At 37.3% G+C, this 15,560-nt stretch overlaps 2 protein-coding genes across 3 annotated transcripts; one reads left to right on the plus strand and one right to left on the minus strand.

Moving 5' to 3' along the window:
• Positions 1 to 8,020: 8,020 nt before the first annotated feature.
• Positions 8,021 to 15,092, minus strand: LOC108100716 (cysteine-rich motor neuron 1 protein). Of its 2 annotated transcripts, none has more exons than XM_017204750.2 (6): positions 14,917 to 15,092; positions 12,189 to 12,751; positions 10,879 to 11,009; positions 8,779 to 8,975; positions 8,594 to 8,721; positions 8,021 to 8,514 (listed from the first exon to the last, which is right to left on the minus strand). In XM_017204750.2, exons 2-6 carry the CDS (start codon positions 12,530 to 12,532, stop codon positions 8,496 to 8,498), a joined length of 819 nt encoding a protein of 272 aa, XP_017060239.1. In that variant the 5' UTR covers positions 12,533 to 12,751; positions 14,917 to 15,092; the 3' UTR covers positions 8,021 to 8,495. The 2 variants fall into 2 exon arrangements, with proteins under 2 accessions (XP_017060239.1, XP_017060238.1); XM_017204749.2 differs by lacking the exon at positions 14,917 to 15,092 and adding an exon at positions 14,568 to 14,884.
• LOC108100717 lies at positions 9,272 to 10,367 on the plus strand. The gene is made up of 2 exons (XM_017204751.2): positions 9,272 to 9,628; positions 10,115 to 10,367. Exons 1-2 carry the CDS (start codon positions 9,326 to 9,328, stop codon positions 10,268 to 10,270), a joined length of 459 nt encoding a protein of 152 aa, XP_017060240.2. The 5' UTR covers positions 9,272 to 9,325; the 3' UTR covers positions 10,271 to 10,367.
• Positions 15,093 to 15,560: the final 468 nt, after the last annotated feature.

The following is a 15,560-nucleotide window of genomic DNA, read 5'->3' on the forward strand; positions in this document are numbered from 1 at the left end:
ACTATCAATAGATTTTAGAAAAACTACATTCCATTTTCTTACATGAATACAAAATATAGAAATAATGTAATATAATTTCAGTTAAATAATTTTGTTTATCAATGGACTTTTTGTAACTACTAGTCAAAATATAATTTAAAAAATATATTTATAGAATGAAAATAATACAAAATAATAATAATAATAATAATACGAAAATATTTTAATATTTTTTTTAAATTATTATAATTTTCTTTTATGTGTAAAAATTCAAAGGCAGTCCAAGGCGAGTCATAGTCACAGGCTATCATCAAGCAGCCGGCCAGCATCGATCTGGCTCAAAAGCAAAGCCACCACACTCAAAGGCAAAGGCAAAGGCAAAGGCATGGGCAACCGCACCCGCACCACCAGAGCAAATGCAGCTCCGAACCACCGAAAGCACCACCGAGAGCACCACTCGTGATCATTGTTTGATGTCTGCTGGATTGTGCCATTTGTGCCGTGTGGGTGTGGGTGTCTGTGGGAGTTGAATGATCTTCGCCCGAGCGCTTTCCCATGCCCCAATCCTCCAATCCTCGATCCCCAATCCCCAATGCCGATTCGAATCCTACTTTCGGCCAGTTTATAGAGCGAAAAGATCGGCAATTAATGATCTCGAATGTGGTTTATCTGGAGGCTGTCAAATGCTATATACCATATATCCGACTGCCGCGAGATCATCTTCGTGTGTGTGAAGGCATTCCGAGCGGAAAGGTTTGTCAGCTCGTTGGCCTCGTGGTCACCTGGGCTTAATTTGAACCCAAAAGCCGCAGCACAAACCGAAAACTAAAAAACCGAAAAACCAAAGACCCGAATCCCGAAACGATAGCCACGATTCGATAAGTTTTTCTCACACACGAACAAAAGCAGCGAACAAAGGGAAAAGTGGAAAGTCAGAGGCGATTGCAAAGATCGCAGCGATCAAATATGTTATGGAAAATTGAGCACATACCGCAGATCGAACGCGAGGAAGAAGAGGGCACTTCCACTGGCGAACATTGGCTCACTTTGATTTGTTTATTTCGATGCCACACGATATACAGTGGAGCCTAACTAAAGCAGACCAGCCCCACTAAAAATGTAAGCTAAGCTTACTGAAATTAAAAGAAATATATGGAAAATTGTAGTATTATTCTAGACCTTAATAAAAAATATAATTGTTTGATTTCTTACACAAGTGTTAACAATTTTAAAGACTTTAATAATTGTTTAACAATTTATTTGCACATTCCTATATAAATTACAATTTTCATAAAGTCCGTGGGCAATCTAACTATTATTATTTTTACTTTACAAAATATTTAAGATTCGAATGCAACGTAAATCGTATTTTAAAAAGAATTTTTCTTGTACCTTCCTCTTTTCCATTGATAGAAACTTCTCTTCAGGAAATTATTCCTGAACATTTTTGACTGTATTTGAATTCGCAATCCCATTCCAATGGCACACAGCTCCCTGGGCAGCATTTTCCGCTTGCTCCGGCTGCTTTTCTTGGCCACAACTTGACCTTTCACTGGCTCCGATTTGCCGGAAGCGCTCACCCAAAATATATCACCAAGCGAATATCTACAAAATGATGATTGGAGCAGCTTCAGCTCCAGCTTCGGGATCAGCATTTGCCACAGCTATCGGCCAACAATGAGAGGGCACAGCATTTGTGGACTGGACTTGGGAAATTGTAAACAATATCTGTAAAAATAAAAACGCCCAACGCCGCCGAATGCACCGCCGAAAAAAAAAAAAAATGTATAAAAATGCCCATTGTTGTCTTGCAAATGTAATGCATTCGGAGTCAGTCAGTCAAATAGCCCGGGGGCATTACCTCGACTCCTCAGATTTCGGGGAGCATATCTTTTTTATTTTTGGAGCTGCAACCTTAGGAAGCTCGAGTTCGCTTTTCGGGGTTGGGCCCCCATCGAACTTAAGCGCTGCCCACGGAGGGTCAACTGCGGTGAACTAGTTAAACCATTTGAATAATCACCGGGGATCGATTTGGAATTGAATTTGGGTTGAACGGGCATTGTTCAACGTCTTCATGGCAGTGGTAGCCCAACAGAAGGTGACCCCGATAATGGACCAGGGAGTGCAGATATATTGTAAAAGTAAATCGTAGGAATGAGGCGTAACTCTGAGTTAGATAATCTGCATTCCTCCTACGCCTTTTGCCAAGAAACTGTGTTTAAATATGGCATAGGTACCTAAATTCGGGTGTAAAAAATATTAAAATAAAGATTAAAAATTGAATTGAAAAATTTTAAATTGATTTAAGAGATTAAAGTTTATTGGAATTAACTTCTTTAATTTTTTGTAGCTATCCAAATCAAAATAGAGCAATCAAGCCACCCATTTGTCACACATCTGGCTGCTCAAAAGCCCACTTTTCACACGTTCCGATAAGATCAAAGTGAAATTCCAACGGATGATAGACAAGTTATGGCCTAACCATAAAATGCCATAAATTACTCTATTCCGATCCCAAGTCGGGCTATCGTTGCGAGCAATCTCAATCTGCGCGAGTGCAGTGTGTCCGGGCAGAATGCATCAACGTGCACTCCTTACAAATTATGTTTAATTAAAATTTCTGTATTAAATATGACACAATGCTCCGAATTCCAATGCGAAGCGTCTGCCCAATGTCCACTGAGAGAGGCGATTGCGATTGGGAATGCGAATGCGGACTGTAATTATTATATAGCACCCAGGATCCGAGTGCAGCATTTATGATTTTGTTTTATTTATAAAATGCCCTGCGATCGCTGGCCGTCTCGAATGATGATATTTACAATTTTCCCTGCTGCCTTCTTATATCATTTTTTGTCCATTTTAGCCTGGCTTTTTTTGTGCCCGCTTACATTTGTCGCATAGTTCGGATCTTGGCCGGGTCCAAAAGCATCTTTTGTCCGCTGGCTTTTCGCTTTTTGGCGGGGCTCGAAGGTTTCGCGCCCGGCGCAACAGCATCGGATGTCCATATCTGGTGTTATGACAAATGCTGTATGTAATTATGGTTCGGTCTGATCGGGCAGTGTGCAGTGTGTATTCTATAGCATCGGGGTTCCTCTGCCCGGGCAGCCGCAAAAAGATATCAAAAATGTCGCATATTAATAACGCTCTCCATTGGCAGACACACAGGACTCGAAATGCGTTTTGTGCCTTAATTAACCCTTTTTAAATTGGGCATAATTAGGGTGGAGCAAAGTCACTGAGAAAAATAGGTAGCTTATTTTAAGTTCATATTTATTGTGCCAAAAAATTATAACTATATTATCCTTTTAATTTTTCTAAAGAAAGTGTTTCCAAATATGTAAAATTAAATTAAGCAATATTTACCAAAATATTAAAAAAATTCAAATTCAAAATAAATTTATTTGCCTCCGAGAATGTCAATTTTAAAAAGGTTGTTTTTTAATATAGTTAAAATATGTTTAATTTTAATTTAAACTAGTTTTTTTCAGTGCCTCCAACATCCATCATCTCATCATTATATCATTCACATTCGTTAATATTTTTGAAATATTTTCGCGTAATTTGTTGATATCAATTTACACAGAGCCGCCCTTTAGTCTTGTCCATAATTATATCATTTCGATTGATCGATGCGCCGCGCTCCTCTTTCATACCCACATATATATAAAGAGGGCTATAATGGGATGCCATGGATACCGGACAGATTTTTCATTGTTCCCAATATATGAGTTATTTAGTTGGTTGGCAGTGGCAGTGTAAGGCCGCAGCTCATTACTGGGCTCCAGTTAGAAGACTTTGGGAAGTGGAACCCCATTCGGCCCAGCGGGTGTGCCTTGTATATATTGTATAATTAAATAGCTCTTCTCAGATTTCCCCCTTTTTGAATGCAGCCCATTCTCAGGGCAGCAGACAGGTGCAGGTGAGTTTTGTTACTTGACGATGATAAATGTGTCGCATGAGCCAGACATAAATGGTTTGATTTGGTGGCAGCCTCGACTCGTCCCTCCCATTCCCGTTCCCAATCCCATTCCATCAGAAGTCGTCAGCATCAGCGCCTTCGGGGCATCGGAACGCCTCGATTCCGATACCGATACCGAGAGTATTTAAAGCAACTTTCACACTACACTCAATTGTCTGTTTTAGGGCCAAGACGCCCTAAATGGCCAAAACACGCGCAGACTCAACAGGCGATCGGTGCAAAAAACTAAGAAAAATTATAAAATCAAGTCGGCTGCTGGAGTTTGCTGGAGCTGTTGATAGAGTATTTATATACCCTGTACAAGTTTATTTTAAAAATCGGAAAACTAGAACATGGAGAATATTATTTATGCAAGTATCATAAATGGATTTGGATTCGCTCTGTTTTAAATTAAATTTTTAATGTAGAAGTTTCACTTTATAATAATGTAAAAATTTAATGAATGTTGTTTTTTATTGTATTATATTTTCAAGGACATATTTTCCATTTTATAAGTCGTATCAAAAACCAATCGCTAGTGTTTTACCATTGTATTTATTTGTATGCTGCACAAATTTGGACACATGTTGCATACCAAAAACGCGCAACGTAAAAGGATACTTTTTGCCCCGATTCTGATTCCGAACCCGATTCTGATCCCAACCCGAGAGTCCCGGCAAACGCCAATAATTTATAAAGCGGACAATAAAATGTTATCAAACAAAAAAGTATACACAAAACAGGCTGACGAAGAATCCGGGGAAATGGGGGGGAAAAATGGAGGGACAATCGAGAGTCGACAGGCTGAACTAAATGCCGCACGCCTGCGCATTCTGAACACACAAAACTCTGCAAAATAAGAAGAAAAAAAGAGGAAAAAATTGAGAGGAGGGTCCTCCTTGGCTGCGATGATATATGAAATCATATAACAGCAATCGGCAGGCCGCAACAACAGGAACCACAGATCGCATAAAGTGTGTGTAGTTTATTAAGCGCGCCAAGAAAATGACACAACAACCACACTGGCCTCCTTCGTTGTTGGTTTTCGCCATTTAATTTATGGGCCTTCAGCGGGTTGGCTTAGAGAATTTGCCACAGTTTATTTATGATGCAGACAGACAGACCGACCAGAGATCAATGCCTGAATAGAAATGGAAATGAAGCAACTCCATCAGCTTCGATCTGCAAAAAAGAATCAAAAGAATCGAAACCAAATTAGTAAAAGAAGATTGATATTCACAGGAGCAGTGGATGGACTTTTAATGGCCAATAATATCGATCGTTTAATTTATTAATATTAAAGGAAAAATAAAGATAATCTAATTACCATAACATTGCAAAAAATTATTAAAGGTGGTAAACAATTCACGACTTATACTTAGTAATACGAAACAATATCCTAATAATTTTACTATAGAAAGATATTACTAGTGTAAACTATATATTGAGAAAATCTTCATACATAAAATACAGTATTCAACAGATATCTTTTCTCAAGAACCAATCCTTTTATTTAAACTCCATAAATCACTGTTCTATTAAAATATCGTAAATCAAAACCATAAAATTTACAATATTTCATTTCGCTGCTGATCATCAAAAAACTGCTCCCTTTTTAACTTTTTTTGCATTCCAATAAAGCACCTTCGTCACATGATATCCGAAGCAAAGCAAAAACAAAGGAGCAGAATAAATAAATAAGCTGAAGCCACATTTAAATAATTCGAAGAGGCATTCAATCTATATTTAAAGCGAAAATTGATCATAAAATTTGCAAGGCACGTTTCGAAATTAAATCATTTTAGTTGAGCATGAGCGAAGGCTTCGGGTTCGTGCAGTAAAAACAAAGCAGGGACCACAAAAAAATCATCAAACCTACGGAAATCTCGGCTTTTAAATGATTTTTATAACACTTCTACGGCGGTTTTTCAACACAAACAACAAAAACTCGATGAATTTTATGGCGTGGCAAAAATTTAATGACATCAATCGAACTCCCTCCCCATTGTTTCGCTTTTCTAATATACGAAAAGGCTTTAATGGATTTTTTTGTTCGCTTCGGTTCGATTCGGTTTTGTTTTTCGCTTTATTTAAACATATAAACGGGACCGTAAAAACAACAAACGGAGACTCCCCGAAAGCGTGTTAAAACTAGACTAATGGGTTTTAATTTAAGCCAACGAACCTTGTGAAATGCCAAGCTTTTCTTCCCAAAAAAAAAAACGTGGGGGAATAAAAAGTCAACCAAATAATTGAATAATTGTATGCCGGCCAGTGAGTGAGTGTGTTTGATGAACTTTCTCCGACAGCCATTCAAAATTAAATCACTTTACGCACTTTAGGCTCCGCCTTTCCAGCTCCAAGATTTTTATCTGCATCCAAAGCGGCGCCTTAAACAAACAACAATTTGCCCGTTTTTTTGTCTACACACAAACGCATGTATCTTGAAGATACATTTGCGTGCCAATGGCGTAATTTACCACTTAACATATCAATTGTGCGGCTATTAATCAAACAACAGACGAGTCGGGGCTCGGGGCCCATGACTCTAGATTCCTGCTTTGATTTGTACGCATCGGTTGTCAAACAAGTGAGACAAAAGCTGAAAAGATATATAAAACTCCACTCGCACATTTATACTGAAAGAAATATCGGGAACTGTGTTTGGAAAAATTAATGGAGTGTGTAAAATATGTATATATTAGATTAAACCTCTGCTTTAAGAATTATCTCATAATTTTAAAGACACCATCGATATTTAATTATTAATTTTTTAGAGCATTTAGTAACTTTTTAATTATCATAAATAAAATTAATTAATTTTTTGAAGTGCACACATGAAGTTTTTTCATATCGTAAATGTCCATCAAAGTCCACAAGCAGCGAGTCAAATCATAATAGAGCATAAAGAGTAGAATTTTTAACACCTCACTCCTCCGCACTTGAGGTCTTTTGTTCTGTGCCCTGGACACAGTGGCCCCCCCTCGCCGCACATTCGTTTCACTGATTTTAATTCAGCCCGGCCTCATTGGCAGTTGGACATCCCATCAGAGGCGATCGATAAACGCTCCGGCATTCCGCTGGCATTCGCCCCGAAAACTATTCCATTGAGGCTGTCAGATGACGCCGTCTAATGGCTTTTGTTTGCTCCACTAAGGTGCCTAACGAACTCGAGTTCGAGTGCACGGAGCCACAGAAATATAACAACTCAATTCGAAAAGCGAAACAAATATCTCGAACTCCTTCAGCTGATGGCTGGCGATGAGGATGGAGAGCGGCGGGAAAACACTTAAGCGCCAAAGTGTATCTTTGATCTTTTCGAGATGAAGAACTGACCCCACTCGACTGCCGTTGATGGTCGATTTTTGGACCGAAGGGTTTTGATTCGCTTTTGTAGTGTTGTTTCATTTGCCTGGTTGTTCTGAGGGCATCAAAACAGGGCAGGTGAGTCAGTGGTTTCCGTGTGTATTTCAGACATGAATGTTAAGATTATTTAATTTAGTTTTATAAAATGATATTTTCCAAAAACTAAATTGGTCGCTTCTAAATGGTTTTTTTGCCATTGTTTCTATAGAAAAGAACATCATTTCCTATATTAACAACAAAAATGAATGTTTTATCATGTGACATTATTAAAAAAAAAAATCAAAACGAACTTGCAATGCTTTAAAATGTGTTTTTTCATGGGTTCTGATTCTTTAAATATTTCTTAATAATTTAATAAGTTTTTATAATTCGGTTTTAAGATAAATCCAGACAATGATTCCTTCATCTTGCAGATCATGGGATAAAAACAAGTAAGCAATTCAAATGCTACTTAATATTATCTCATGCGACACCTATCGCTTGTTTTTTACACTACAGAATTCTACATGCCATTTACCACAGTTTTTACATGAGTCCCACACGACGCATACTTATTTCTGTTATGTTAAATGTTACCTCTGTTAAGTAGCCAAAAAAGTATGCTACAATATTTTTGTGGCTTAGCTGTTAACGCATAAATGAAAATTTCATTGCAAAAATAAAATCCAAATAAATACGTTTTTCAGATCCCATAAAAAAAACACAACATCCGCGTTATTTTCTGGCCACTTATATATTTTCAATGCTGTTTCATGTTAGCAAAATTTGTCATTCTGGTTTATTGTTAATTGAATGGCTTGACTTATGCTTATGGAAAACTCCAACGTTTTGCACATTTAGTGTTTGTTATTTTCAAAAGCAACAACATCCTTGAATACTTTTTTTCAATTTATTGTTTTGTATATTTTGTTTTCGGGGCAGTAGGAATAAAAATTGCGAATTTATACATACGTACGCGCACTCTAAAAACAATAAAGTAACAAATGTCTTAGGATACATACAATTTGTCTATTTCTCATATGTATTTTTCCTCTTGTATATGTATATGTTTTTTTTAAATATATATATGTTATTTATAATAGCCATATTATTAGTTAGAAGTAAGCATACTATCTGTACAAGATTTTCCATTTGGTTTTATTGCATTAAGAGCTGAGAAAAAGGATGTTTCCGTGGGCATACTAAAGCCTCAATCCTTCAAGATGATGCTAAAAACAAAGTAAAGTTAATTAATTAATTTATTATATATAATTATTTGATTTTGAAATATCTTAGTTTAGTACTCACATGCGTTTTCTCAACGATTTTCGCTTTCTGCGCAGCTTCTTGTATGTAAATTTACTCGGTGAGATTTTGTAGTCTTCATCGAATTCCTGTTCGAGTTTAATTAGATTCTGCAAGTTCAACTGGCAGTCCTGCAGGGGAATCAGGCGCAATTACTAACTGGAGAAAGGGGTTATATATTTACCTACCTCAAGGTTTTTGAAGTGCCAACTGGAGTCGCCTGGGGATCCCCCATCGCTGGAAAGTTCACTCAGACAGGTGCGCATTGTTGGCCAGCATTGGCAGCGTTTGTTTGTGATTTCGCAGCCCGGCTGCAAGACAATCGAATTGCTGTCGGAACAATTATCGTGCTGACTGTAGGTCAGGGCAGTCAGGTGCTGCAAATCTATTTAAAATACAAACAAAACAAATAATGTTATTAACACCAAATCGATGAAAGCGGGCAAAACTGTTGGTGCGCATTAATCCACATATTAAATGTTCATTAAGCCCCGCAAATGAACTTTGATTCTCGGCGCATTTAAAGAGATTACGGTGACGTTTATTTTTATTGGCCGATGCCTATATAAGCCGACCCCATTTGCATTTTCGTGTTTAGTTTGCCATAATGATTGCCCGCTTTTCATTTCTGGTCATTATACTTCCGCTGCAAATTGGATTGGCAAAGGTTGGTTGCTCTCACTTCATTTAATAATTTTAACAGATTTTCCCCTCTAGCCCAACTATGATATACTCATGAAAAAATTGGAGTGCCAAGTTTTGGATAAAAATTACGTTAATGAACTAAGCTGCAAACTTTTGCGACAGCGGATTCCCGTAGTTTCGGCCAGATTTATTTTAAATCAAACAATCGACAAATTCGACATGTTTCTTACTTTAAATATGTTGAAAAAGGATAAAACCCGGATGAACATAGCCGACCTGAAGTTGGATGGCTGCAAATACTTGGGTTCGATGTACCAGAACAACATTATTGGAAAACTGTACAAACGCCTCAAAAGTTGCAGCAGTTTGCCGGCTAATTGTCCTGTGATGAAGGTGAGTAAAATCTCGGCAGATGTCTTGAGTTACTAGCAAACAAAATTTGACTTTTCTATAAAACGTCTATATCCAAGACAAACTTGATCTGAGTGTAGCAACTTAATCGAAATTGAGAGAGAATAAACATGTTTCAATGACAACAAACGGATAAAGCAATTTAATGAAATATAACTTCCGTTTGCTTTTTTGGCTAGTAGAACGATGCCAAAAACTTTGCCCCTGCCCAACATGATAAAGACAAATATTTTCCTTTGGGAAACAACTTTCAATAAATAAAAGCAAATATTTGTCAACATTTTCGTGTTGTGGCACTCTCGACGCGAGCCAAACTAGTTAAATTTGAACAACATTCTGCAGTTATTTCATTTTCATTTTCATTTTCCATTTCGCATTACGAACGCAAATTGCCGCACGGCCGGGGCGAATTAATTCCCCAAACACGATTACACGCAAAAACCGAATTGATGCCATCAAATTATGCAGGGAAAACTGTACGAGATCCGCAACTATACATTCATTTCGGACGAATTCCCGCCAGGAGCCCCGCAATCCAAATGGCAAGTGCGACTCGATTTTCTGAAGCGCTCCGAACTGGTGGCAAACATTTTGTTTGAGGGCTCTGTGGTCTATAATACGTGATGTTAATGCATAATGGATGCGACTAAATACGAGTGCTCCATAACCATAACCCGCTCGCTGGTGGCGCTACCTCCCCCACCCCCTTTTTTTATATGTACATACACTGGCAGAAAAATTGGATAAGCACAAGAAATGTATAAACTGGAATGGAATGTAAGAGTGCCAAATAAATCTGTTCTTCTTTTAAAGTCTTTTGAGGGGAGTTGATTTTTATAACAAAAATTATTTTGTTAGACAATATTTATGTTAGGTTTTTTTTAAATAAAATTTTAACTTGTTTAAATTCATTGCTTTATTAAAAAAATGCAGAGAACTAACATATCATTCCTGCCATATTTTAAAAGCTAACTAAACGGAAGAAATAAAATTTTTATACCAAAAATATATACATATTTAATATATCGCTCTTTTCTATCGACCAAATATATATTTTTCTTATGAACAAATAATACTTTTCCATAACAAAAATTTCATCATTTTAAAATCAATAAATATTTTGCGTTTGGAACCAACTTAATTACTTAGTCATTTCTGGAACAGATTTTATTGCATTTAATATACTTTTTTGCCACAGTGCATATAGTTTTCGAGCACATCTATCGACTTACCCATGCACACGCCCAGTCCGCTGCTAATGGGCAGCTTGGTCACACACTGCAGGGGCGGCTCACATTGACCGGAAAATCCGCCCGGACCGCCGCAGGACTCGCCCAAAGTTTTGGCGCATATGCGACAGCATCTGCGAATAGATGACGTATACGTATGAGCATATAGTAATCCCCGCAATGAAGATGGAATGAATCCCAGTAGTAATTGATTCGATTCCGTCTTGGATTCGATAAGCGTTAACAATTAGTTAACACTCTGTATTTGTGGTGTGGGCGCCTTTGGCCGCCTGATCTGAATTCCTAAGCAGTACGTGACTCACGATTCGAATTTGATTGGAATTCGTACGAGACACTCGGATGACGGCGCTCTTAATTATATCAGTGCCAATTATTAAGATCATAGTGGGGTTAAGAATTCGTGACCATTTAGTTCTTATTTAAATTAAATGCAGATGTCAACACCAAAAGAATTACGTGAAAGTTTAGTAAAATGAAAAGAGAACGATTTAGTTTATATCTTTAAAGCAATATTTAGTAGAGTATATTCAACTTATAAACTTAAAGATTTAAATATAGCTTTATTTGTTATACATTTTTTTAAAGTTGTTTAATTAATCAATTAATTATTCAATTAAAAGCAATTTTTATAGTTCCAAGATGGACATGTAAATTATTTTATTAGCAAAAGCATACAAAAACATAAACACTTTTTTTGCTGAAGCATAAAAAGGGCTTACACAGGCATGTGTATATTTTGTGAATATAATTAAATTAGAATTTTTTATACATTGTGTAGGCAATTATTAAAGATTCAAAATATTGTGCATCTAAATTGCTTTCTATTATTTCGATAACCATTTAACTTTAATATCATGAAATTATTATCAGTTTGCAGATTATGCAAACAAAGCCACTTAAGTTTGTCACATTAAATGCAGAATGAAGTCCTGCAGTTTATTTTGGCAATAAAAGCAATTATGCTCCGTGGAGTTTCCACCATCTGAGTATACTAAGAGCAAATAATCTGTTTCTAATTGTTTTGATTATGACCATACAGTTTGCTAATAATAAATGCTGAAATGCTTTTCAAATTTTATTTTTGCTGAAGAGCCGCCTTTGAAAACCATAAATACTTTAAAAACACTCTGACAAGCAATTGAAATAAAGCCTCTAAAATAAAGTCTAATATCAATTTCACCGCTTAGGTTGGGCAATAAAAACGATGATATATTCACGAGGGCAACCCCTCGGTTTTGCAACCGGGCAGAAAATATCTTTTTAATTGGAGTGCAGGGAGCTGTGCGACTTACTTGCAGGGATCCCAGAGCATGAGTCCTTTTCCGGGGCAGTCCGGCGAGCGGATGACGTCGCACTCCTTCGGATTGCAGTAGCATTTGAGGCCGTTCACCACGTTGTTGCTGCCGCCAGATGCTGCCATTATCAGGAGCAGATAGCACCACAAGTAGATGAGTACCGCGCTCACGTTCAGCCGGCCAAAATAACTTCCGTTCGGTCGCATCCGATGCGGAAGTTTGGCTTTGTTGTTCTGCCGTTTGCTTCCTCCTTCCATCGTCCTTGTGCGTAGAACATCCTGCTCCTGCTCCTGCTGCTGCTCCTGCCCCTGGCAGCCTACGCCTCTGGCACTTCCGCCCATTTATAGGCAATTTTTATTGCGCCCCTGTTGGCTCTACCACGGTGCGTTCCACTGCCTTCGATGATGATGACGATGTCGAGGATGTTGAGGATGTGGATTTAGCAGAGGACCACGATGCGAACGCGAACGCGGACGAGGACGAGGTCGAGGATGGCTGGTATGGATTCGAGTCCTGGGTTCGATTGCGACCGGGTCCGGCACAGGCAATTTGCATGTTGACTGCAAAGAGCAAGAGCGTTCTTAAATGATTAAAATGCCATAAACTGCGGCCAGGCAGGCACTTTCCCCCCACTGCCATGAATGCTTTTCCTGAATAGGCCTTTTACAATTGAAAATTGCGGAAATCGGTTGCCAGTCTAATTTCATTAAAATTTCATCGACGTTGCCTACTTTTCGGTGGTCATAAATTTGTAAATTGGTTCGCTATTCGCTTCGCCAAATTGAAATTTCCCCAAATGGTCACATTTATGTGTTAATCAAATCATTAATTAATTAGAGCCAGGTTTTATTCCGATAATTAGCATGCAAATAGATGAGAAGTTATATTTTTCAATTTGTATTTGAAGAAAAAACGGTGGAGTGGTTGACAAATAGTTTGGTTACATGACAATCGAATTAGGAATGAAAAATAATATTGTACAACGATAACATCCATCAAACCTAATTGAAAATGGCTGTCAGTTTAATTTCACAGAGCTTTAAATGTACAAATAAAATCGTAATATTCCCTTTCGAATAAAAAAGGAGCTGTGGTTTTTTATTCGACAGCCTTTTGTGATTTGTTTGTATTCCTCTATACTGAATTTGTACAAAAAAATAGAAATCGATTTTGGTTGTAATTGAATATTTGTGTTTTTGGAAGTAGTAGTAGAACTGTCATAGGTTTGCATTTAAATTTTCAGAATTAAATATCAATGAAGTGAAGTATTTATGTAAATTTTCTGTCATTTATGCAATTTGAAATCGCAGCTGCGTTGCTAACTTTTGTGACATTAATTTGTCATGTGTGGAAATGGTCTGAAAAACTTAAGTGCCTTAAAACGTATTTTAATATTTGATGATACAAATAAAATGAAAATTTGAAACACTGATAAATAATGGAATAGAAGCTTGGACTGCAAAAAAGACATAAAAAGGTTGTGGACATTGCCCTTTTGAATTTTTAATGCATTGATGTGAATGCATTAATTGTAGTTTATATGGTAAGAGAAGACTAAATTAGCTCATGGAAAACTATTTATATTTGTTTTCATGTTTTTAATTGACAAATTTCGGACTTAAATAAGAATGCGATTGTGGCACTTCAAATGAACAATTTTAATCATTTTTATTGATTAGTTAACCTAGCCTACATATTACTTATTTATTAAAAACATGATAATAATTCTTCGATTATGAATATAAATTATTTTCAATAATAGAGTACATCGTAGAAACTGTTTGAAATAAGTTCCTAATCTTGACAAGATAATTGTTTTAATTTGTGTATAAACGAAACCTTGTGGGAAACTAGATCCAAACTAAGTTAAAAGGGGTATTTTTGACAACAAGCCCAGCTAATTTGCTCAGCAGCTTGAAAAGTTTCCTCGACCGTTCTTAGCAATTAAAGTTTTCCCATTTAAGTTGGTGAGGTTATACACCTTCTTTTAATCAACCTCTGATAAAAACTGTCTCCAAATTGCACTTCGGTGACTTCGCAGCTTAATTAACCAAACGTGGTCAGGGCCAAAACCAGTGGCTGGAAAATGAACTCGCTGTCGATACACCACAAAAAAAGGGAAAAGAACCATCGAAACCAAAAAGCCAAAAACTTCGGAAATTAATTTCAACGAATCCCCAAAAAGTATGCCACATGCCAAAAAGTGGTTGAAAATCCAACTGTGAAATCGACGCAATGATGGTGAATGTGAAAAAAAGAGACAAAACATAAAGGGAAATCAAATTTGGTAGAACACATGCCTAACTAATTTGTATTTAAACGTTTGATGTCCTACGAATCCCACTCCACCGCACATTCTACGCAAAAAGTACTAACCTACTTCAATACGATTTTCGAAATTGTTGCGCAGTTGATTTGCATCGAAATCAATGGGAAAATAATAAACTTTCGGCAATTGCTAGTTGTTTTCTTTATTTGTCGATTTTGTATATATTTTTCTCTATTTGTTCGGGCGAGTATTGCTTTCACTTTGCCTTGGCCAAAAGGACACTCGACATTATTGCCATGGCTGTTGTTTTTCCAGTTGCCTGTCAACCACTTTCAATTCGGCATTCAATTTTTGTTGTGTTTTTATAACAACGCCACTGACACAGTCACAAAGCCTTCAAACACAAACACACACATAGAGAAACACACACACACACACATACAGTTTGGCACACACCTCGTTACACCTAACGATAGACGTTTAAGACTAGGAGTCGCTATACTATATATGCTATAGTTGTTCTTGTTTTTGTTGCTTTTGTTGTTGTTGTTGTCGCAGTCCTGACGTTAAACTTTCGGTTCCGACGAATTCCAATGAATTTTTCATGCGCTTTTGTCTGCCGCACGCGGCCATTTAAGGCAAGAGACTGAACTAACCTGCTGCCGCCGTTGTTGCACGGACCTTTTGCCAGTTTTGCCAACGGACACACATCGCTCCGATTTGGGGATACGCTCGTGTTTTTGTTCTTGCCTCTGTGTCCCCCCTCAAGAAATTTCCCTGTATTTCTGCTCACCGCGCAGGCGCCTTTGAAATTGAGCCTGGAAGGCAGAGTTATCAGTCAAAACTCACGAAGGACTCTCGTAGTATTGCGAAATTCGGGTTTATGCCGATGGAGATTTGGGGAACACGTAGGTTTGATTTTCGAACAATTTCCCTCTTTTTTTTAATAAGACATTTGACATTTAATATGCGCTTGTGGTTGGAGTTAATTACTTAAAGTGAAACGCATTATAAGATTTTTGTTCGAGGTTTCCACATAGCTATCTATTTTACATTATAATGTCAGCATTTCGAAAATCTGGTTCTTCAGCCATATATGT

Source organism: Drosophila ficusphila, unplaced genomic scaffold (genome assembly GCF_018152265.1).
Source record: "Drosophila ficusphila isolate 14025-0441.05 unplaced genomic scaffold, ASM1815226v1 contig_286, whole genome shotgun sequence".
NCBI lineage: Eukaryota > Metazoa > Arthropoda > Insecta > Diptera > Drosophilidae > Drosophila > Drosophila ficusphila.